At 43.5% G+C, this 23834-nt stretch overlaps 1 protein-coding gene across 2 annotated transcripts in view; it reads left to right on the top strand.

The window, feature by feature from the left end:
• The window catches only part of MEGF6 (multiple EGF like domains 6), a 251091-nt gene that overhangs the window by 1670 nt on the left and 225587 nt on the right, over nt 1-23834 (top strand). For both annotated transcript variants that reach the window (XM_054008952.1, XM_054008951.1), the window contains exons 2-3: nt 7534-7668; nt 22237-22346. In XM_054008952.1, the coding sequence (XP_053864927.1) occupies nt 7534-7668; nt 22237-22346 (245 nt within the window). The remainder of the gene's footprint in view (nt 1-7533; nt 7669-22236; nt 22347-23834) is intronic.

Here is a 23834-nt window from a genome sequence, read left to right as displayed (position 1 = left end):
CCAATAGAGCACTGCTGACAATACTCTTTAGACACAAAACCACTGTTTGGTGCACACAAAAACTCTCCTTCACTGCAATAAATTACTCCAGAAGCATTGCTGCTGCCAACCGCATTCTTGTGGTTCTTTTTAGTTCTTCCTTTTTGGATGTGCAGACAGCTAAGGGGTGAGGCATTTGTAAGTAAATAGCAAAGGATATACAGGGCATTCTGTAGATTGCCCTTTGATAGTTATTATATGGATGGATTTGTTGTCTTTTGGAAAAGGAGATACTAGCAAAATAACAACTGCTTCCCCGGCCTCCGTCCATCTGGGACTTGGGTCTGGTGAACTGATGTGTATGAGGCTTGGCTAACTGAATAGCTCTTCAGTGCCCACATGTGAGAACAACAGGCCAGGATTTTAAGGCAAAGCTATGGGGAAACATGTCATTAATCCAAAAGGTATTTTCAGGCTTTCTGTAACAGTATCCTTATTGAATGTCTTGGAGCAGTTAGGTGCCAGCTGGAATTGCTATACTTCTCCATTCTGAATTATTGAGTTAGTCTGTTGCTATAGAAAGTTTTTTTTTTTTAATGCATAAGCTCTTTTGGGGAACTGTAACCACCAGAAGTGGAAAAAACCCCAACAGATTGCTCCTAAATCTCATTAATTCACAGACTAATGTTTGCTACACCTTCTAAAATTAAAACAACAGATTCATATTCCTTGAAGCCCAGTTAGTCAGAAAAGCAGTTAGGCAAAAATGGCACATACTCAATAGACCTGCTTCCTAACTCAATCAGAATTGCTCACCTTACTAAAGGAAGCATGTACACCTCTCAGCCCTGTCAGCATCAGTGCATTTAGGAGATAGTGAGCTCTCTTTGCAGCATCAACACAATCCATGTGAAAGTCCAGTGGCAGACTCATTACTTCTGGTGATTGGATCAGAGGCAGAAGGATCTCAGGTGGGGTTTGTGAAGATGGCCATTAGAAAAATAATCTGTTAACCTGTAAATAAAGCTCATATATTCTGGAATAATTGAGAGTGGATGAACATGGATCCTACCATACATTTTGAAATCCAGACCCACAAGAAAATTGCCTCCTCTTTGACTCTTGCTCTTTCTTAAGGTGCTCTTTCTTAAAAGTCCCTAAAAGAAAAATATACCTGTTGGGGATCAGTGGACAAGTAGTTGTTGGATCTTTCATAGAGGCTTTCCAGTTCACTTTGCCTAGAGGTTCAGTGCATGTGAAGAGTGTTAATAGCTATGAGGTAAGCTTCTCCTAGGGAGACAGATGTGAATAATTGCTATTCTGAACACGTTTATTTGCTTTATGATTTTAAATTATTTTTCACACTCCAAGCAGAGAGCACAGTCAGACTAGATATTTACTGAAAAGGCTTATAGAGCCTTATCTGAAAAAAAACAGATGAAAAAATTCAAACTTCCCTTTTTTTCCTAAATGCAGTTCCTGTGAAAAAGACAATTACTATTAGTTCTTTAAGATGTAGAATCATAGAATATCAGGGTTGGGAGGAACCTCAGGAGATCATCTAGTCCAACCCCTTGCTCAAAGCAGGACCTAATCCCAACTAAATCATCCCAGCCAGGGCTTTGTCAAGCCTGACCTTAAAAACCTCTAAGGAAGGAGATTCCACCACCTCCCTAGGTAACCCATTCCAGTGTTTCACCACCCTCCTAGTGAAAATTTTTTTCCTAATATCCAACCTAAACCTCCCCCACTGCAACTTGAGACCATTACTCCTTGTTCTGTCATCAGGTACCACTGAGAACAGTCTAGATCCATCCTCTTTGGAGCCCCCTTTCAGGTAGTTGAAAGCAGCTATCAAATCCCCCCTCATTCTTCTCTTCTGCAGACTCAACAATCCCAGTTCCCTCAGCCTCTCCTCATAAGTCATGTGCTCCAGCCCCCTAATCATTTTTGTTGCCCTCCGCTGGACTCTTTCCAATTTTTCCATACCCTTCTTGTAGTGTGGAGCCCAAAACTGGACACAGTACTTCAGATGAGGCCTCATCAATGTCGAATAGAGGGGAACGATCACGTCCCTCGATCTGCTGGCAATGCCCCTACTTATACAGCCCAAAATGCTGTTAGCCTTTTTGTCAACAAGGGCACACTATTGACTCATATCCAGCTTCTTGTCCACTGTAACCCCTAGGTCCTTTTCTGCAGAATTGCTGCCTAGCCACTTGGTCCCTAGTCTGTAACAGTGAATGGGATTCTTCCGTCCTAAGTGCAGGACTCTGCACTTGTCCTTGTTGAACCTCATAAGATTTCTTTTGGCCCAATCCTCTAATTTGTCTAGGTCCCTCTGTATCCTATCCTTACCCTCCAGCGTATCTACCACTCCTCCCAGTTTAGTGTCATCTGCAAACTTGCTGAGAGTGCAGTCCACGCCATCCTCCAGATCATTAATGAAGATATTGAACAAAACCGGCCCCAGGACCGACCCTTGGGGCACTCCGCTTGAAATTGGATGCCAACTAGACATGGAGCTGTTGATCACTACCTGTTGAGCCCGACAATCTAGCCAGCTTTCTATCCACCTTATAGTCCATTCATCCAGCCCATACTTCTTTAACTTGGTGGCAAGAATACTGTGGGAGACCGTATCAAAAGCTTTGCTAAAGTCAAGGAATAACACATCCACTGCTTTCCCCTCATTCACAGACCCAGTTATCTCCTCATAGAAGGCAATTAGGTTAGTCAGGCGTGACTTGCCCTTGGTGAATCCATGCTGACTGTTCCTGATCACTTTCCTTTCCTCTAAGTGTAACTTTAATGGGCTTCAGAGAAGAGGCAAACTGACCTGGATGGCTCTTCTCTTGCAAACCCTGGCACTCTTTTTGGCCAAAATCAGATGTCCAGTCAGTTTATAATAATATGAATGCATCCTCTTTTGGGGAAACTGGAGCCTGCTCTTGTAAAGCGGATAGCCCTAGTGATCTAATGCAGTGGTTTTTTCATTTGCAGACCCCTACAAAATTTCAAATGGAGGTGCTGATCCCTTTTGAAATCTTAGACATAGTCTGCGGACCCCCCTGCAGACCACAGGTTGTAAACCACTGTTGTATGGTAACAACAACCTTTCACGGACCCTTAGTCATAGGGTTGAGGAACCCTGAAAAATGCATCTTTCATGTAAGAGTAACTGCGGTTACTCTAATTCAGGAAAAGGGTCAGGGCAATGACTAGCTTTGGCTATGAATAAACCCACTGTTGCTTCAGATCTTGTTAATGACAACGGGGGCATGATAAAGGTCTATCCTCTTTCTTACGACAAGAGAGCCAGGGAACATCAGTTTAAAACCCACAAAAGTAACCCATTTAAAATGGAGGAAAGTGAAAACAGATGCTCTACGTAATGCATAGTTGGCATGTGGAACCTACTGCCACAAGATGTTTCTGAAGCGAAGAGCTTAGCAGGATCTAAAAACAACATAGACGTTTATATGGATAATATGAATATACAGTTACAGAGAGAATAAAAATCATAGCGGATATAAACCATTAATTCCCACTGGAGTCAGAAAGAGATTTCTTCCGTAGGCGTTGCATTGTTGTCCGGTATGGACGTTTTGGACCTTTACCTCTGAAGTATTTGGTGCTGAGCCCTGTAAGAGACTGGACTAGGTGTACCAGTGCTCGGATTCCATATCGCCGCTCTTATATTCCTAATTGTGGAGGAAACCTGATTGAAACGGGAGTTAAACAAAACAACCGTTTCAAAACAGAACAACACCCACGACCACCACCCAGAAATATTCAGAATAAAGAGAGTGCGTGTGTATAACTAGACTAGTGTACAATTAAATCTTTTCAATGGTAAGAACCAGTTGGGACCCGTTAAGAGAATTCCTATCAGTCAGAAGTTGGGTGACATTAGTATTTACTTTAAAAGGTGGGAGCTGTACAGGATATAATACGTGACTTTAATTCCCATTGTAGAAAGCAGGGCAGGGAAGGGTGAGAGTGAACCAGAGCAGGACTTCTCAGGTTTTTTTCCTCCTGAGACCCACAAGTCACTCAATGTTTACTCCTGTGATCCCAGATCATACAATTTTTGTACTCATATCCCTGAAGTATTTTCATTGTTTCATTGCTAAAACATAAAAATTTTTTGCAGTGCATAGTAATTTGTGACTTTTTAAATCTAAATTCATTGTGCCATATGTGGTCAAAATTAGGTTAGGAACCCACTCTGCTGGCTTCACAGTCATTGTTTTGAAAATTGGTTATAATACAATCCTGTAGCTGGCCAGCAGAGGGTGCTACAAGAGGGGAGAGAGACCTATCTTTGGGCTGGTCTACACTAGGGGAGGGGATCGATCTAAGATATGCAGCTACGCTATTCGTGTAGTCGAAGTATCTTAGTTCGACTTACCTGTCCGTCCTCACGGCGGCAAGTCGACTGCCGCGGCTCCCCCGTCGACTCTGCTTACTTCTCCTGCTGAGGTGGAGTATGGGTGTCGATTTGGGGATCAAGTATCAGAGGGTAGCCGTGTTAGTCTGAATCTGTAAAAAGCAACAGAGGGTCCTGTGGCACCTTTAAGACTAACAGAAGTATTGGGAGCATAAGCTTTCGTGGGTAAGAACCTCACTTCTTCAGATGCAAGTAATGGAAATTTCCAGGGGCAGGTATAAATCAGTATGGAGATAACGAGGTTAGTTCAATCAGGGAGGGTGAGGTGCTCTGCAGTTGAGGTGTGAACACCAAGGGAGGAGAAACTGCTTCTGTAGTTGGATAGCCATTCACAGTCTTTGTTTAATCCTGATCTGATGGTGTCAAATTTGCAAATGAACTGGAGCTCAGCAGTTTCTCTTTGGAGTCTGGTCCTGAAGTTTTTTTGCTGTAAGATGGCTACCTTTACATCTGCTATTGTGTGGCCAGGGAGGTTGAAGTGTTCTCCTACAGGTTTTTGTATATTGCCATTCCTGATATCTGACTTGTGTCCATTTATCCTCTTGCGTAGTGACTCTCCAGTTTGGCCAATGTACATAGCAGAGGGGCATTGCTGGCATATGATGGCATATATAACATAGGGATCGATTACTATCCGCCAATCTGGCGGGTAGTGTAGACGTGGCCTTTGTAAACAGGGTATGAAGTAACTCATTCCTAACATGAACTCAGGTTTAACCAGTCTGGCAAGCAAGAATGCCAAATACAGGATCAACATTTCTAAGAAAATGTTAAGAACACCAACACAAAACAAAAATCCTCTTTCTGAAATGCGGAACTCCCACTGTAGCAGCCCTGTCGAGGCTGTAATACACTAATGCAGCTGTAGCTTATTTATGGATCAGCAAACACATTCTCAGCTCTTCACTGTCCAAAACTTGTGATTTCAAAATATCTCTTATACTGGGGTAGGCAACCTATGGCACTCATGCCAAAGGTGGCACACGAGCTGATTTTCAGTGGCACTCACACTGCCCGGGTCCTGGCCATTGGTCCGGGGGGCTCTGCATTTTAATTTAATTTTAAATGAAGCTTCTTAAACATTTAAAAACCCTTATTTACTTTACATACAACAATAGTTTAGTTATATATTATAGACTTATAGAAAGAGACCTTCTAAAAACGTTCAAATGTATGACTGGCACACGAAACCTTAAATTAGAGTGAATAAATGAAGACTTGGCACATCACTTCTGACAGGTTGCCGACCCCTGTCTTATACTATCCATGATCAAGTTCGCAGTGGCAACTAAGACTGACTTCCAAAAGGTTCTCCACTTTATTATGTATTGGGGGAAAATGCTTTTTACTACTGGGTAATAATTGCATAACCACCTCAATTTAGCCATTTTGCTAGTCAATGCTATTGTAGCTTCAATGAACAGCAGCATATAAAGTCTCTGTTTGATGAAGCAAAGGTTTGGTCTACTATGGCAAATCCCGTAAGCCTGTTTCTTTCCAGGAATCAACCCCAATCACTTCCGTTCAGTGGGAGGGCATTTTTAAATTAAATTAATGGAGATATCCCATCTCCTAGAACTGGAAGGGACTTTGAAAGGTCATCAAGTCCAGCCCCCTGCCTTCACTAGCAGGACCAAGTACTGATTTTGCCCCAGATCCCTAAGTGGCCCCCTCAAGGATTGAACTCACAACCCTGGGTTTAGCAGGCCAATGCTCAAACCACTGAGCTATCCCTCCCCCCCAATTTTCCAGTTTTGGAAAATTTAAAATTAATTTAGCAACAAACAAACATTTTATTTTGTGTGGAGAGGCAAAAGCAAATAGAAATCAAATTGATTAGAAATTGTAAACTCTGGGCCTCTGATATTTGGAAAGAGATTACACAGCTTATTATTTATTAGCATTTGGAAAGCCAAAATATTTTAATCTTTTAATAATTTGGTTGCAAAGCACTAAAACAATGAAGTTTGCAGTATGCACGAGTTCTTGATATGTTTGCTCTGTTTCATCAGTTTTTGAAGCTGCTGATTAATTTTACATGTTCCAAATGCTATAAAACAGGGGTGGGTAAACTTTTTGGCCCGAGGGCGACATCTGGGAATAGAAATTGTATGGCGACCCATGAATGCTCACCAAATTGGGGAGAGGGGTGAGGGCTGTAGTTGGGGGTGTGAGCTCTGGGGTGGGGTATGAAATGAGGAGTTCAGGGTCCGGGAGGGGGCTCCGGGCTGGGGCAGGGTAGTGTGGCGGGGTGAGGGCTCCAGCTGGGGGTATGGGCTCTGGGGTGGGGTTGGGGATGAGGAGTTTGGGGTGTAGGAGGGTGCTCTGGGATTGAGGGGTTCAGAGGGCAGGAGGGGGATCAGGGCTGGGGTAGGGGGTTGGGGTGGGGAAGGAGTGTAGGTTCCAGCTGGGGGTGTGGGCTCTGGGGTGGGGCTGGGGATGAGAGGTTTGGGGTGCAGGAGGGGGCTCTGGGCTGGGGTAGAGGGTTGGGGCATGGGGAGAGGCTCAGGGATGCAGGCTCCGGTGGCACTTATCTCAAGCAGCTCCCGGAAGCACTGAACTCCTCATTTCATACTCCACCCCAGTCCGTCCACCTTTACCATGTTGGAGGCTGATAATTACCTGATGGGGTGTGGTGAGACATAACTGATCCTTGAAGGCCTTTGGTCCTCCAGTGAGACACTCTTGAAGTGGAGGTGCTGGTGTTATTTTATTATATTATTTGTACTGAAGCTACCGTAGTGCCAACAGTGGTGGGCTGCTCGGTAAATAGACTGTCTCACCATAAGCATATTAAACCAGTGCTCCGTGATCTGAACTGTCTCCCTGGGGGCTCCCAGAAGAAGTTTAAGGTGTTGGGTGATGTACAAGGCCCCAAAGGGCTTTGGACCTGCTTAGCTGAGAGGCTATGTCTCTTCCATTTCCTCCTGTGTAAATTAAATGAGTAGATAAATATTGTATAGAATATCTTGTGAGACTCTGTCTCAGAAAAAGCATAGCTTACCGCACCCTGTTCATTCTCAAGCTGTCAAAGCCCTGTACTAGGTCACTCCAAAGTGTTGATGGTAATATAAATATGTCTGCTTCCCTCCGTTCGACAGGCCAAACGTTTGTGCGGAGCAAGAGCTGGTGATAGTGGGGCACAGGCAGCCGTGTGTCCAAGCGTTCACTCGGATGGTCAAAGTGTGGAAACAGGGCTGTGGAGGACAGCTGTGGTGCACAGGCTATGAACGGAGGTAAGTGCTGCTTTCTGGTGCTTCTTTTCTCCCTTGTTGGATGAAAATAGATGGTTTCTTCTGAGTGGAAATGCTAACCAAATTCGCTTTCCTTAAGCGTGTGTGTGTGTGTGTGTGTGTGTGCGCGTGTGTGTGCATGCGCAAGTATGTGCATGTATGACAGCAAGAGAGACACACAAAGATGCAGGTTACTAGACTGAAAGTTTGACTTCAAGTTTATTCAGATTCTGGACTGGAGGAGGTGGGGATTGTTGTAAAGGTGAACAGCCAGGCTGCCCTTCACCTTTCTACCTTCCTCAATGGCCGAGCCACAGAATAGCACTGAAAGCGGTCTTAGAAGGGGCTTGGTGCAGTTATAATGAGTGCTGTGGGGAAGGGGGGGTATAAGTGGTGTATTCTAGTGTACAAAGGGGAGTGGACAATACAGGTGCTCCCCTGCTCCGCCCTTCAGCTCAGAGAGGGAAGGAGTGGGCAATGCAAAGAATATAAAAGGTGCATTATAAAGTAACACGCCTAACAATAACAGCTAATAAAGTCACCATCGACTTGGTATTAGGGCTCGCAGAAGGATCTGGCATTAAATTCAGTCACCAGTTTGGAGAACGCTAGTTACTACTGTGTATGTGCCTTGGCTCTCTGATTTGTATTGATTTCAGGTTGCAGTTTTTATTAGGATAACATAAAGAATTCATGTAGTGGCTGACTCAAACCTACGAAGGGAGACATGTGCAGAGAAACATGTGGCTCAAAGCCATAGATTAGCCATCAATAGTGCAGCTATTTAATTATACCATGGTCTGGCTAGAAATAGGGGAATCCCAGAGGATTTTGTGAATCTTTGAACACAATCACGGGACAGGGACTGTGTGTTCCTATGTGTTTGCACAGCATCCAGTGCAATGGACCCTGATTCCAGCTGGTGTCTGTGGGTGCCAGCATAATACAACTACTATAACAAAATATTACTTTAATTACTTACTTTTTTTTACTATAAAACTGGCCCGGCCCGCCAGGGTGCTTACCCTGGTGAGCTGCGTGCCGAACGTTGCCGACCCCGATGTAGATTCTTCGTTTGTTTTTGGAGCAGGGAAGCCATTGTATTTGTTTCCAGATATCTTAACCCATATTGCATCTGTTTGCCATGATCATACCATGTTAATTACATTAATTAAGTGCATCATCTGTATTATCCCAGCAGCTTTCAGTTATGTTGGCTTCACAGCAGGAAGGTACAGATAAAGTCACTATAAAGTTTTAAAGGTCAGGGCTTCTCAAACTGATCACTTATTGTGAATTAAGTTTATTGTGTGTTAATAAACTGGTTGGAAAACAGAAATACATTTTTGCTGACAAAAAAAATTCTCTGTTAAAACACCCAGCAGGATTTAATCATGATTAGTTGCTGGATGTGATTTGCCTGGCCTGCTCTGACCAGTTAGCACTGTGTCAGCAACTCAATTCTTCACATCCTGGTACATGTGGTAAAATTTTGCAATGTAGACAAGAACCTAATGGCATTGGTGCAGATTTTCCAGGCAACTTTTCAGTTACCAGGGCGCAACTTGCATGGGGTTCATGGAGAATTAAGTGAGCAGCACTTGTTCTCATTAACACACATTGTTCTCCTATTACATTGGGCTCTGTTTGCCAGTGTAATGTAGCTGAATTAACATTCAACCTGCTTTGCACGTTTTGGTGTTCATGGGGTTGAGTGTACTGGCCACATTTTCAAATAGTGGTGGCAGAATTGCTCCCATGAAAGCCCTCCTTTTGTATGCACAGTTTTTACAGGTGTAATGTAAGTGCCAGTTGTCTGAAAACTTGGTCCTATGTGTAAGGCTTGTTTTGTATTGCAAGGTCACCCCTGCCCTAGCTCTGCCAGCGATATCAGCCTTGATAATCTGCTTCCCCAAGAAACACTTTTTCCCACGCTGCCCCTTACAAGTGGGAAAAGCTCCCAGTCAAAATCGGACCTTTCGGTCCTTCAATTCCTTTCTCAGAACTTGCCTGTTACTCGATACATGTAGGAAATTGCAAGCTGATTAAAAGCTAGGCAGGTGATGAGTTTCTGTTACAGTCTCTGATTGGTTAAGAACTGCCTGCATTTTGTTAGCTTTTAGGACCCTGTCTTCCTGAGCCTCCACCCAGTCCACTTGTTTGTCTCACCCACCTGCTAAGGCTTGGTCTTTAGACTGTAAGCTCTTTGGGGCAGGGACTGGAATTTACTACATGTTTGTATGGCACCCATCCCAGTGGGGCCCCATGCTGGTTGCCACCCCGCGATTATAATGTTTAGTAATAGCAAGGCTGTTTCGTGTGGATAGGATCATCTGAGACCCTCTTATATTCTCCCCTCTTTACTCACATCCCACCTTGACACTTCAATTGTGACCATCCTCCCCCCGGCTGAAGGGAGCTGGAGGTTGCTTCTTCCAGAGCCCGTTACCAGCATTTCATATGTAACTAGGGGTGCTCTCCTCACTGGAGTTGCTTGCACTGTGTCCACAGCCTTCCCAACTTCTGCCGACCTAGGGGGTCCCACATTAGTTTACCAGTTCCTCCCATAAGTATTTTAAGTGATGCCAAGTAAACAGTGAAGAGTAAGAACTCCTTGTGATTGTTAGTAGGAACTGACATATGTTAATATATCACAAAGTGTTACTTGGGCAATAGAACATGAATAAACATGTTACTTGGGCAATAGAACAGTGCAGAATAAATCCAGACTACCTTATTTTATAGAATATTGTAAACGTCGTTTTTCTTATTTATTGCTCTAGCAGCTATTAAGAAAAAGGTTTAATGCTGTGTAAAAATTCAATGTTTACTTTTCATATCCCATTCTCTGCCACCTGGTACCATGCTCTGCAATGCCAGCACTTTATAAGTCTCCTTTAATGTCTCTTCCACACATGAAAGAATTCCAGTATGAAAGCTAAAAGTGAAGTGTTCATCTGCTAAAAAGCTCCAAATGATGTATACATATTCCAGAGGAAGGGGGAAGCAGTTATTCAAGTGGATCTTTCGAAAGCTAGGCAAAGAGAAAGGAATGAGGTCCTGTCCCCCAACAGCTGTCCCAAGTTGTTCTCATTAAAATAGAAGTCCCAAACCTGCCCTCTTCCAAACTGCACTGACCAAGGCAGCAGCCTCTTTTAAAGGGATTGAACCAGAAACACTGACATATAAAGACGATCATGAAGAACTGGATGTCCATATGATGGTGAGTTCTGGAGAGAAACTGGGAGTCTTAAAGACTGAAGGGACATTTTATTTTCTGTAACCATCTGACAATGTGGGGTTATGTTCCTGGAACCGGATTCAGAGTGTTAACAGGGTTGCAGAAATGATTCCCCCCTTCGCCGGTTTCAGGTGCTGGCACCACAGACTCATCCTGGGGCCTTACAAGCTAGCTGGGTTCTTTCTGCTTCTCGCCTCACCAGGGATGTGTCAGAATGTATCTTACAGTTTTGTGGATGATGGTGGAGTCTGTCTCACTACCCTGATCTGTATTTGTTCCTATCTTGCTACTAAAGCACAGGAACAAAATCTTTCCTTTTGTAATTAAAATAAGCAGATATTTGCTTGTTTGATTTTTATACTATCCCTATCCCAAGACTTTACGCCCATGGGAAATCAGCAAAGAGCTGATCTGATGAAACAACACTAACAAAACATTAAATGCTTCTCACCCCCCTACAAATACAAGCTCTGCCCTCCCTTTCCATTCACCCTCCACTAAACGTCTACATAAATAGAGAGGTCAACAAATTCAGACTCTGACAGACCAATGTGGGGAAGCGAGTTCCAGAGTCAAGGACTCTTCACACTGAACCATCCTGCCCCCAGATCCTAACCAATCTAGGAACTGAGAGACTGAGTGTCCCAGCTGATCTCAACTGCCGTGGTTTAACAGGAGGGAACCCAGTCTCTAAGAAACACATAACCCAAACCATTAAAGGGCTTTATAGATTAAACCAACACACAGAACTGCAGATCAGTGCTTTCTGTGGAGCACAGTTGTAATGTGCTCCATGTGGGAATCTACATTCTTCAATAGCTGAGTTTTCCACTTGATCTTTACTGTAGTTGTATCTAGGGCTGGGTGAAATTTTTCAGCTGAAACTATTTTTGCTGAAAAATGGAGATTTGGGCCTGTCAGACTGTTTTGTTTCAGGTCCAATGAAACCTTTCCTTGACCTGAAATGAACTTTTTTTCTTTTCAGGTTTGGCACTGAACTAAAAATCAATTATCTGCACAGCTTTGGTTGTGTCTGCAATGCAGTAATCCAGTCTGGTGCTGGACTGGGAACAGATACGTTGTGGGAGAATCGTTTGGGGACCATGGACACATTTTAAACTGACAATACTAGGGATCAGTTTGAGCTGGATAACCCATCTTTTTTGGGGGGGGTTAAGAATATTAATATATTCCCTTTTTCTTTTAATCTCATCAGAGCAAAGACTGCTCAGTAATCAGAAGAATAATAGGATTGCCTGGAGCAGTTACTATATGAAAGTACAGAGAATCAACCCAAGCCATGAAAATTCAATTGAGGGACATGCTCTGATTTTTAACAGTGACAAAACTCTTCTCCTGATTCTAACGGAAAAAAGTTTTAGGCAGAGATTTAAGGACTGGCTCTGTTTCAGGATAGAACAGGTCTTGAAACTAAGACACTGACGCACATCCCTTTTACATTATATCAGATTCCGTGCATGGGCCTTGACCATGTTAGATTCGGATTTTACTTCAAATTATGATTTGTTGGTTCTCCAGAGAGGCTGTTGTTTAAAAAAGATACAGTGCGGTACTCACGCTGCCTCTGAGATATGACTGCACAGTGGTCTGGGCTGAAGTGACTGATTCCCAGACAGTCAGATTGCCAGTGAATATGCTGACTCACATTTAGGTTTGTTTGTCGGCATTGTGGATATATGCACATTCACTGCGCGCTGTTTCCTGGCCTAATTAGGGCCTAATATTAGTCTATCAGAAATCAATGGCAAAAACGTCTCATTGACTTATGTGGAAGTAGGATTCTGGTCCTTAGTCACTGAAATGTTTAACGGAGGCTCATTGGCTTCTCTGGCTGTACAGAGCTAAAAATCTGAACAGATAAAGGTCTACAGGCTGAAACTGCTTATGCTGCATTTAGCGGTGGAGTTCTTCTAGGCTTGATTAAAGACTCACTAGGTAAAGTTCTATGGGCCATGTTATACAGGAGGTCAGACTAGATGATCGTAATGGTCCCTTCTGGCTTTAGAATCTGTGAATCATAGAATAACATGCTGCCATCCATGAGCTCCCTTCCAGCCTGCACTGGGCAATATGAATATCAGATTTGCTGGAAAAAAGATTAAATTAGTGCAGGATGCTGTCAGCAGCTCAGCTGTGGTCTTCAGCTGCTGTTGGCTCTGTGATGTGGAGTTTGTTAACAGCAGATACGCATCAGTGATCATCTCTGTAACCTTGGAGCACCACTGAATGAGGCAGCATGCTAGGCTGTGGATGAAATCAGTCATGCCAGAAGAGCTATAATGTCTGCTCTGAGAGGTGGTGGCTGTTGGCAGCGTTGGCTCCATAGTTTTTGCCGCCCCAAGCAAAAAAGCAAAAAAAAAAAAAAAAAAGCTGCGATCGTGATCGGGAACTCTAACACCGCTGCTTCATTCTTCGGCGGCAATTCGGTGGCCGGTTCTTCCCTCTGACACAGACTGAGGGACCCGCCGCCGAATTGCCACCGAAGAGCCGGACGTGCTGCCCCCTTCCAGGGGCCGCCCCAAGCACCTGCTTGCTGGGCTGGTGCCTGGAGCCGGCCCTGGCTGTTGGGGAGATTCACTATGATAACTGCTGTCATGAAGCAGATGACTTGATGCTTGCTTTGATGCACTATAGGGCTTCCTTAAAAACGGGTGATAGAGATAAGTAGGACCAAATTTAGCCCTGATATAAGCTGGTACAGCTATACTCAAGTCAGGTGAATTACACTTGCCTGTATCAGGGATGAAGTTGGCCTTTAGTAGTTGAAGTGCAGTGATCTGAACTGAAAGTGATTGCAGGTGTTTAGCTTCCTATCAGATAAGTAGCAGGTGAGCCTAATTTGGGAGCATAGAGGCTGTTGAAAGCTGGAGAAGTGGGTTGTGAAGGAAGGACACTGCAAATGCTGAATTCTGGATCTTTCCTTCTCTGGCTGCAGCCCTGGCTAAAGTAGGTCAAGGCCAAGCACAGACCTCTTTTGCATTATATTGCTTTCTGCCCCCTTTTCTGTTTCCCCGTCCCCTTGAACAGTTATAATCCTTTTTTATAAAGCCGCATCAGGAAACTAATTCTAAGGCGGTATCTTGGACTGGAGACCGCTTTTAAGTGTTGGGTTTAAGGAATTGCTCTTAACCTATAACTGTCAGTAATTATCTTGGCGATAATATCTATGTAATGGTAATAAAGCAGCAAACAAACCCTCTTATTTTCAGTCACAGAGTCTGTCTCTCTGACTGTGTTTGAGAGAGCACTTTGAAATGATAGGTGCCTTGTCTGCTCCTACTTCAAAGGTTGGCAGTTCTCCAGTCACAAATGTCTGCTTCAGGTCTCTAATGCATGTTCTTTGACATTGTAAATCAAGGAACTAAAAACAACATAATTTTCCATTGGGAACATCTGTCTACTGGTGAACAGAAGTTGCCTTGTACACAGGATGAAGGTAGCGGTTCGAGCTAACCATGTATTATTATTGCCTTTTTTGGTGGAAAACAATGATTCTGTGTATTTGTTTCAATTTGTTCTTGGTTTGGTTTATGCACTTTTTAGTGAATGTGGTGCTGGTGAAATGTGCTGACTTGGCAGCCCCATAGACCAAAGGTCTCTGTTTGTCCACAACAGACACAGTGTAGGCAGTTGCAGCCTGTTTCCCCATTCTGTCTGCCGAGGTACATCAGCCCTGAAGTGGACTGACCATTCCTAAGAGAAAGAGAGGGGTGCATTATCCAGGCCCATTCAGACCTTAGCTTCTGGATTAAGACTCCAAACAAGATTTGTGTGGATAGGGTTTTTTTGGAGTGGACCCCTGTCTGCTAGGAACTGAGCAGAGGCCCACCAAGATAACTTCATAGTTTGGTTAGCTAATTTACAGAGTTGCACAGACCCAGCTCTGAGAGCTGTCTTGGAAAGAGACATCACCTTGTCTGAGGGTGGAAATCAGAGCCCTCAGAGGTGGCCAACTAGTGGGCTGGGGCAAATGGTGTTTCACAATTCCAGGGTTGATGACAGCTTGTATGTTCCAATGCTGGGATTTAGTTTCTGCCAAAAACCATGGGGCTGCCCCCATGTAACTGGGAGCAGAATTTACCTGTCGAATTTGAAAAGTAAGTGATATAAAAGGAACTTTAAAAATCCTTTCATCAGGCTCTGTCTGCTGTTCTCTTCCCTCTGACCTTCCTGCTGGAAGTTTCCATTCCAGCAGCAATACATCCCATTAGAATGGCGATCTGATGCCAAACTCTCCTGTGCCGTGCAGCTGAAGTCACTGGAGTGCTCGGTTACGACATCCATGTGAACATTATGCAGCCTCCGTTTCACCCACTGGAGCTGCTCCAGTTGGACTGTGCTCCAACAACACTGGGTTCAGGAAACATATTAACAGGCTCAGGATCTGACACACAGAAGGCTGATCTGAACTTGGCTGCAACTTATCTGAGTTAATGGACATGACTAGGAAAATACAGCACCTGCTCTCCCTAGTGCTTCTGTGTAGTTTCACCTGCTTAATGAAGAGCAGCTGTCTGTAAGGCTGAGTTGAGAATAATTCAGTAAACATTAGTGGTAATTATCGATAACCCCTAATGTCCCTGTGAATGTTCTTGTGGCACTGCAGATACTGGTAAAGTCATATCATTCAGAGCCTAAACCCTTAGCAGGCCTGCTAAAATGGATGAATTTTGTGTGGGTCAGAGTCCACTAACAAATCCATTGTTTCATTTTTTTTTTCAGGCTTTTTCTGGGGGTGGAGGGTGAGTAGCTGGGTGGGGCAATGGAGAGCTGAAGTTGCACCACAGTTACAATTACAATTGTCTATATATACAAACACCTACATTCAAAACCATAACCTGTGTGCCTATCTCAGAGTGACTGTCCAGTGCATTACAAGCGTCCATAAAAGATCTTACTCAATGTACTCTTACAATAAAATAACACAGTATGCAATCAGTTGGGTTAATTGCTTATTTTTGAGGGTTTAAACCTTAATATATGGAGATATACCTATTTCATAGAACTGGAAGGGTCCCTGAAAGGTCATTGAGTCCAGCCCCCTGGCTTCACTAGCAGGACCAAGTACTGATTTTGCCCCAGATCCTTAACTGGCCCCCTCAAGGACTGAGCTCACAATTGTGGGTTTAGCAGGCTAATGCTCAAACCACTGAGCTATCCCCCCTTCTGTTCTCCCCTTGGGGTGTCTGGACACTGATTGTCCAAGAGTCAGTTGGGATTTTTTTTTGGGGGGGGGGGGGGGGTATTGCTATAAGTGATAGTGATTGGTTTTATAAAATTTGTACATGGGCCCAGATTATTGGGATTACCACATTTTATAAAACTAAATAATACTTTATGCTAGAAAAATCTACTGTAGGGAACAGTCCTTCATTGTCCGGGGCATTAGTGGTGGTGGACTAGATTATCTAATAGGTCTTGTCCAACTACCACTTCTGTGATTCTGTGGTCCTGCTGGTGTATTAATATGTGGGACCTCAAGACATGGTGGTTGCTGATTTAGAGTGTGAAGAATTGTTTTGTATTGGCTAAACTAAACATCCAAGGGGCTGTGTAGCTAGCTGCTCCTGGAAATGTAATATTTTTGGTACTATTTTTGTCTGTTTTAACAACAAAGAGTTTAGTTTGACACAGCCTTCAGTAATCACATGCTGATGCATGTATGCAGTGTACTCAAGGGTCTGCAAATGGATCTTTCATCAGCAGGACACGACAGTATTTTTCTAAGCTAGAGTTCCATTAGCTCTCGCTGTTCTGAATAACTCTGGGCCAGAAACTCTGAAAGAGAAAACAAAAGCTAAGATAAATAATCTCCTTTAACAGTTCTTTCCACACCTCCCTATTCCACCTTCCACTTTCTTTATACTTTGTGACAGCCATAGAGGCACCAGCAACTGGGACTGTGCAAAATGTTTGCATCACATTTTAAATCTCCTTGAACTAAGCCTTGGGTTCAAGATTCAGTAAATGTGTTAACCTCGGGCTTGACTCATAAAGTGAATTGGAGATGGGCCAATGTTCACTCAGCTCAACTAGACATTTAGAAATCTGTTGAGGGCAGAATGGAACCCAGGCTCCGTGCAGAATCTCCTGCATTATTAGGTTTTATTGATTGTAAAGGAGGGCAAGAAAAGAGACAGATTGACATTGGGTTGCTGCACTAGCTGGTGGCTTTGCTTTGCCATCAGAATGAATGCTTTTCATAGCCGTTATCTCTTGACTGAGATTAACGGTTTGCTGCCAAGCTGGTATTTTATCCCGTGTTGGGGAATGTTGATTGTTTTGGGTCCCATTAACTGCATTTTTCCATTTCTTTCTGTGCAACATCTCTGGATGCTCTGTTAGGTAGCAAGAGTAGCTCTCCATCCTAACAGGGATAGCTCAGTGGTTTGAGCATTGGCCTACTAAACCCAGGGTTGTGAGTTCAATCCTTGAGGGGACTATTTAGGGATCTGGGGCAAAAATCTGTCAGGGACAGTATGTGGTCCTGCTGTGAAGGCAGGGGACTGGACTCAATGACCTTTCAAGGTCCCTTCCAGTTCTATGAGATAGGTATATCTCCATATATAAAAAATACCAACTCATGAAGGAAGTTGGGCCAGTGCTCAGTGAAACAAAAAGATCAGAGAATTATTCAAATTAGGGATGCAAAAACACCTAAATTATTGAGTCACCCCAGCAGGAGTGGAGAGTGGTTCCCAGAGCTGTGTTTTCTCCAGTCTAGTTTTCACTGTCTGGATCAGTTGGAATATTTAGTGCTTCATTTGTTGTAGGATGTTATATTGGATCCCATTTTTCTTGGTAAAGTTTTGCACATGGTAGGACTTTTCCATATCTTCAACTCCTCTCCCGTAGTTCTTAGCCACTGTCATCTCCGTTCCACTGCTTCCATAGGTAGCCTGTCATAATATCTTAGAGAGTTTTAGGCTTGAGCACTGCTTCCTCCACTCCCCTTTGACCTAAGTAGGAGCTGCACATGAATGTCCAAGGGCAGAATACAGTCTATCAAGTTTTTCCTACTGTCCTTTGATTTTCCTTGGAGCAGCTTGCCTTCCGTGTATGAGTCTATGCAGCCTAAAAGAAAAACACACTGTCTGTTGTAGTACAATCCAGCAATGTCTCCATGAATCTGCATGGGAAAAAGATCTTTTCCTGTCACCACAATCCATAGAAATGTTTGTGTTCCCCACTCATTGGTGGGTAATATTATTCATTTCTACACTGAATGCTTTTGGGTTTAGTTACATACCACATCCCTGGCATTAACTTTGCACATTGTAATGCACACTGCATTACATTAAAAGCAATATTTGTTTGGAACATAAGGCGTTGGGTGATGGGACCAAGAGAACCAGATAGATTTCAGCCTGATTGCTAAATGTCTTTAGTGCCTGAAAGATTGTAAATTCCATTCTTAGCTGTATGTGGACCCAGGTTACTTCCTTCAGAATTTGCTAGCAGCTTGTCCAAAAATGGGTAACTGCTTTTATTTTTGTCAGCTGTCAGGTCACATACTCATTGGCAATGAAGTGTAGTTGAAGATTTCCTTCATGGGAATTAATTGGGATAGTGCACCATTATTTAGTTTCTTTGTAGAGCTATGTAGACAAAGTCAAACAACCAGGATTAGTTAGGATAAATATTTTCAGTGGATGCATACAACACTTTCAACTGTACCAAATATTTGTTGTTGTTGTTTGTCCATTGTGCTTTGGGTGAGCAGTTTCATGTTCTGCCGAAGTAGGATTTTTAAAAAAGCTTCAAAAGTTTTATCTCTGTTTTGATTTTCAGATACACAGAGCACTAAATTTCTGAGGGGAAAAAGTCACATTTATTTATGTTTTAACTCAACTTCCGTTCGCCAGACTGACAACCCACCCTGTAAGTCATGAGCAGAAGTCATTAAAAGATCTTCAGTTTCTGCCTTAGTACAATGTCTGTGGTAACAGAGCCCCATTCCTGCTCAGGGCCGTGGGCATTACCAAAAATAAGCATAATGATCCTATTGGGCCCTCAGAAGTACTTGAGCTTCAGCAGCAGCAAGACCTGTGGTGTGACTTAGCGGATAGAGCACAGGACTGGAACTCAGCAGACATAGGTTCTATTACTGACTCTGCTACTAGCCTGCTGGGTGACCTCAGGCTAGTACTTCCTTCTTTGTGTGTCAGTTTTACCACCTGTGAAATGGGGATGATGTTACTGACCTCCTTTTTGAAGGGCTTTGAGATCTATGAGTTAGGTATCCTTGTTATTTACCCTGTGCAACAGATTTGTGATGGCAGTTGGTGGGTTTTTTTTTTCCAGGATTTGGTTGGGTGGGATATTGGGGTGGCTGTTAATTGGGAGCTGGGAAGGGTTTTAACAGATGGTGTTATGCGGGGGGCACATGTCACTGGGGGCTTATCTTTCAGAGTTGAGGGGTCATGGTGGTCCAGAATGGGAGGGAGTTCAATACAGATGCTGAGGAAGAAGTCTCCAAGAAGCCTGGGGTCTGATGGGGCCATGAATGGTGCTCACCCTTCAGGGAGGCCAGAGAGAATGTGAGCTACATTTGGCCTTCTAGTTTGTTATTGAGAAACATCTTGGGCCTGAAAATGTCCCAGATCCGACTCGCTGAGGATTAAATGTTCCATTCGTCCTCAGAACATGTGACCCAGGAATTAGATCTGTGAGGATTGCACGGGCTCTTTCTGCCTTTTGGGTTGCCCTTCCAGAGAACACCCCTGTGTTTGGATTTGAGGTAAATGTCTTCAAGTCACCAGGGCCTGATGAAATGCATCCTAGAAAACTCATGGAGCTGACTGAGGAGATATCTGAGCCACTAGCAATTATCTTTGAAAAGTCATGGAAGACAGGAGAGATTCCAGAAGACTGTCACCATATTTGCCCTTTTTCCAATCTGCAAAAAGCGTTATTTCCCAGAGAATTACACACCAGTCAGCTTAACTTCTATACCCGGAAAGATAATGGAGCAAATAATTAAGCAATCAATTTGCAAACATCTAGAAAATAATAAGGTGATAAGTAACAGTCAGCATGGATTTGTCAAGAACAAATCATGTCAAACCAACCTCATAGCTTTCTTTGACAGGGTAACAAGCTTCGTGGATAGGGGGAAGCAGTAGACGTGATATATCTTGACTTTAGTAAAGCTTTTGATACTGTCTCGCATGACCTTCTCATAAACAAACTAGGGATATGCAACCTAGATGGAGCTACTATAAGGTGGGTCCATAACTGATTGGAAAACTGTTCCCGGAGAGTAGTTATCAGTGCTTCACAGTCATGCTGGAAGGGCATAACGAGTGGGGTCCTGCAGGGATCAGTTCTGGGTCCAGTTCTGTTCAATATCTTCATCAATGATTTAGATTATAAGTGTATTCTCTATGCCATTAAGTTTGTGGATGATACCAAGCTGGGAGGGGTTGTAAGTGCTTTGGAGGATAGGATTATAATTCAAAATGATCTGGACAAACTGGAGAAATGGTGTGAAGTAAATAGGATGAAATTCAATGAGGACAAATGCAAAGTGCTTCACTTAGGAAGGAACAATCCGTTGCACACATACAATGACTGCCTAAGAAGGAGTACTGCGGAAAGGGATCTGGGGGTCATAGTGGACCACAAACTAAATATGAGTAACTGGTAACACTGTTGCAAAAATAAGCGAACATCATTCTGGGATGCATTAGCAGGAGTGTCATACGCAAGACACGAGATGTAATTCTCTACTCTGCGCTGATTAGGCCTCAACTGGAGTATTGTGTCCAGTTCTGGGTGCCACATTTCAGGAAGGATGTGGACAAATTGGAGAAAGTTCAGAGAAGAGCAACAAAAACGGTTAAAGTTCTAGAATACATGACCTATGGGGAAGATTGAAAAAATTGGGTTTGTTTAGTCTGGAAAAGAGAAGACTGAGAGCGGACATAACAGTTTTCAAGTACATAAAAGGTTGTTACAAAGAGGAGGGAGAAGAATTGTTCTTCTTAACCTCTGAGGATAGGACAAGAAACAATGGGCTTAAATTGCAGCAAGGGAGGTTTAGGTTGGACATTAGGAAAAACGTCCTAACTGTCAGGGTGGTTAAGCACTGGAATAAATTGCCTAGGGCGGTTGTGGAATCTCCATCATTGGGGATTTTTAAGAGCAGGTTAGACAAACACCTGTCAGGGATGGTCTAGATAATACTTAGTCCTGCCATGAGTGCAGGAGACTGGACTAGATGATCTCTCGAGGTCCCTTCCAGTCCTATGATTCTATGATTCCAGTTCAGACAGACCCTGAAATGCACCACACTGCCTAATTTGAATGTAAGATTAATAATCCCTCCATGGGAGAGGAGCAGGTTCACCAGAAACTTGGCCCAGGATTGCTGTGAAGGTTTGCAGTCCTCAGGGACCCTTTGAAGAACCTGAGCTGGATGGTGGGTACTTTTATACAGAGCCCAGTACTGGGGACATGTGAAAAGCGGTGTTGCGTGTGGCACCCCATGCTCCTGGCACCCCTTTAGTGGCCATAGCTGTCAGTCACGAAGCCAGTTTTATTTTATATAAATAGGACAGTTCTGGAAGGGGCAAGGAGTGGCAGGAGCCCCGAGAAGATCTTGATGCATTTATGAATGGGATTATATAACTGTATTGACTGCTATATCGGGGACTAGACTTGATGAGCTAGGAGGTGCCTTCCAGTCCTATGTGCAGTGGTGTGGGGTTGAGTGTTCGTCATGGTTGGTAAAGGGGAGCAAGAGAATTGAGGAGACTGGAAACTTCCCCACAGTTTTGCCTGTGAATAGCTTGTTGTTTAATTCACAACTGCATTAGGAGCCGTCTGTGCATGGAATAGCTTGACGTTTCCCAGTCGGATGCTACCATGATTTATTTTTTTATTCCTTCATCATAAGCCAAATAGTTTTTGAGCTCTCACCAGCTCCTTGGTGTGACTCGCTCACCAGTACTAGATGAAATAGCTGTGGCTTTTATAAATTGACTTTCCTTTAAATTAGGGGGGAAGCGATCACACAAAACTGCAAAAGAATTAATGAAATACGCAACTTGGAAAAGAAGAGAAGTGCTAGGCTTGTTCTGGAGCCCACTCCCCCTGGGCTCTCTCCTCCCTGGTTAACATGGATTGAAAAGCATTATGTTAAGATCCATGATTGTTATTAGACTACGTGGAAAATATGCAAAGTATTTGAAATTAAATTCTTTTTATTTAGCTTCTACTGTCAGAATTGAATCTTCTGTGCACTCCACTTTCCTACGAAATCCTCCTCCTCCAGGGGTTAATGGTGGTTGTGTTTTGTGTTTTAGAACAGCCTATTACACAGACTACAGGCAGGTGTACAGCATGGAATACCAGACTGTGTACAAGTGCTGCCCAGGATGGTCCCAGCTTGGAGGGGATGCCGGCTGTCTTTACTGTAAGTACCACTGCACACCAGTGAGGTTTTCTTCTCATTCCAATTGTCTTTGCATGCTTATTTCATGGCCTGTGCACTGCAGCAGATGCTATAAACCCCTGTCTTAGAAGAATACTTTCTTTTAATGGGAGGGAAAGTTTCTCTCTGGACTCCTGTGAAGTGGTGTGAGCCACTTTCTGTTTTGTATAGAACTTCCTCAATCTAACACACAAAGATGTTCAGGGTCACATTATTCAGTTACCCAGTTGCCAAAAGCTACTAACATTTTAAAACATCTCACAATCTGGTGATAGAAACTGTCCCACTGGCAGAAGCTGCAGAAAGCTTTGTAATCTGAGTGGAGTTATCATTGAGCACAACATTAATTGCTGGTTATGTAAGTGAACATGCCAGTGATAGCTAATTTGCCCACCAATTCCTCTTGCTCAGCATTCTCTGGAGCTGCTTCTCACCTCTTCATCGTAGGAGGAGGCCTTGGAAATGAAGCTTTTGAACAAATGAAGCCCTTGAACCGTTCAGATACCAAAATGTGCTTTACTACTTTGTTTCAGGAGCCCTGTAAGATTCGGCTGGAAATTGATGGACACTCAGCTGTGTGTGCTTCCTGTTTTGTTTGCCCCTCCCTGCACTTATAAATGAGAGAGAGAGAGAGAGAGAGAGAGAGGTTCATTCATGAATTAACATATAAGGGGACGTGTCTCTCAGACTATCTTGAAAAGGATCAAATGGGTCAAATGATTTTTGGTTCTATTTTAGGGTTTTTCATGCTTGGAATTCAGCTGGCTGAACTTGGGGCTCTCCCTACCCCTTTCTTTTTCATAGATTCATAGATTCATAGATTCTAGGACTGGAAGGGACCTCGAGAGGTCATCGAGTCCAGTCCCCTGCCCGCATGGCAGGACCAAATACTGCCTAGACCATCCCTAATAGACATTTATCTAACCTACTCTTAAATATCTCCAGAGACGGAGATTCCACAACCTCCCTAGGCAATTTGTTCCAGTGTTTAACCACCCTGACAGTTAGGAACTTTTTCCTAATGTCCAATCTAGACCTCCCTTGCTGCAGTTTAAACCCATTGTTTCTGGTTCTATCCTTAGAGACTAAGGTGAACAAGTTCTCTCCCTCCTCCTTATGACACCCTTTTATATACCTGAAAACTGCTATCATGTCCCCTCTCAGTCTTCTCTTTTCCAAACTAAACAAACGCAATTCTTTCAGCCTTCCTTCATAGGTCATGTTCTCAAGACCTTTAATCATTCTTGTTGCTCTTCTTTGGACCCTTTCCAGTTTCTCCACATCTTTTTTAAAATGCGGCGCCCAGAACTGGACACAATACTCCAGCTGAGGCCTAACCAGAGCAGAGTAGAGCGGAAGAATGACTTCTCGTGTCTTGCTCACAACACACCTGTTAATGCATCCCAGAATCATGTTTGCTTTTTTTTGCAACAGCATCACACTGTTGACTCATATTTAGCTTGTGGTCCA

Source organism: Malaclemys terrapin, chromosome 19, assembly GCF_027887155.1.
Source record: "Malaclemys terrapin pileata isolate rMalTer1 chromosome 19, rMalTer1.hap1, whole genome shotgun sequence".
In the NCBI taxonomy this organism is placed as follows: Eukaryota; Metazoa; Chordata; order Testudines; family Emydidae; genus Malaclemys; species Malaclemys terrapin.
This window is presented reverse-complemented; position numbering and strand designations above follow the sequence as displayed.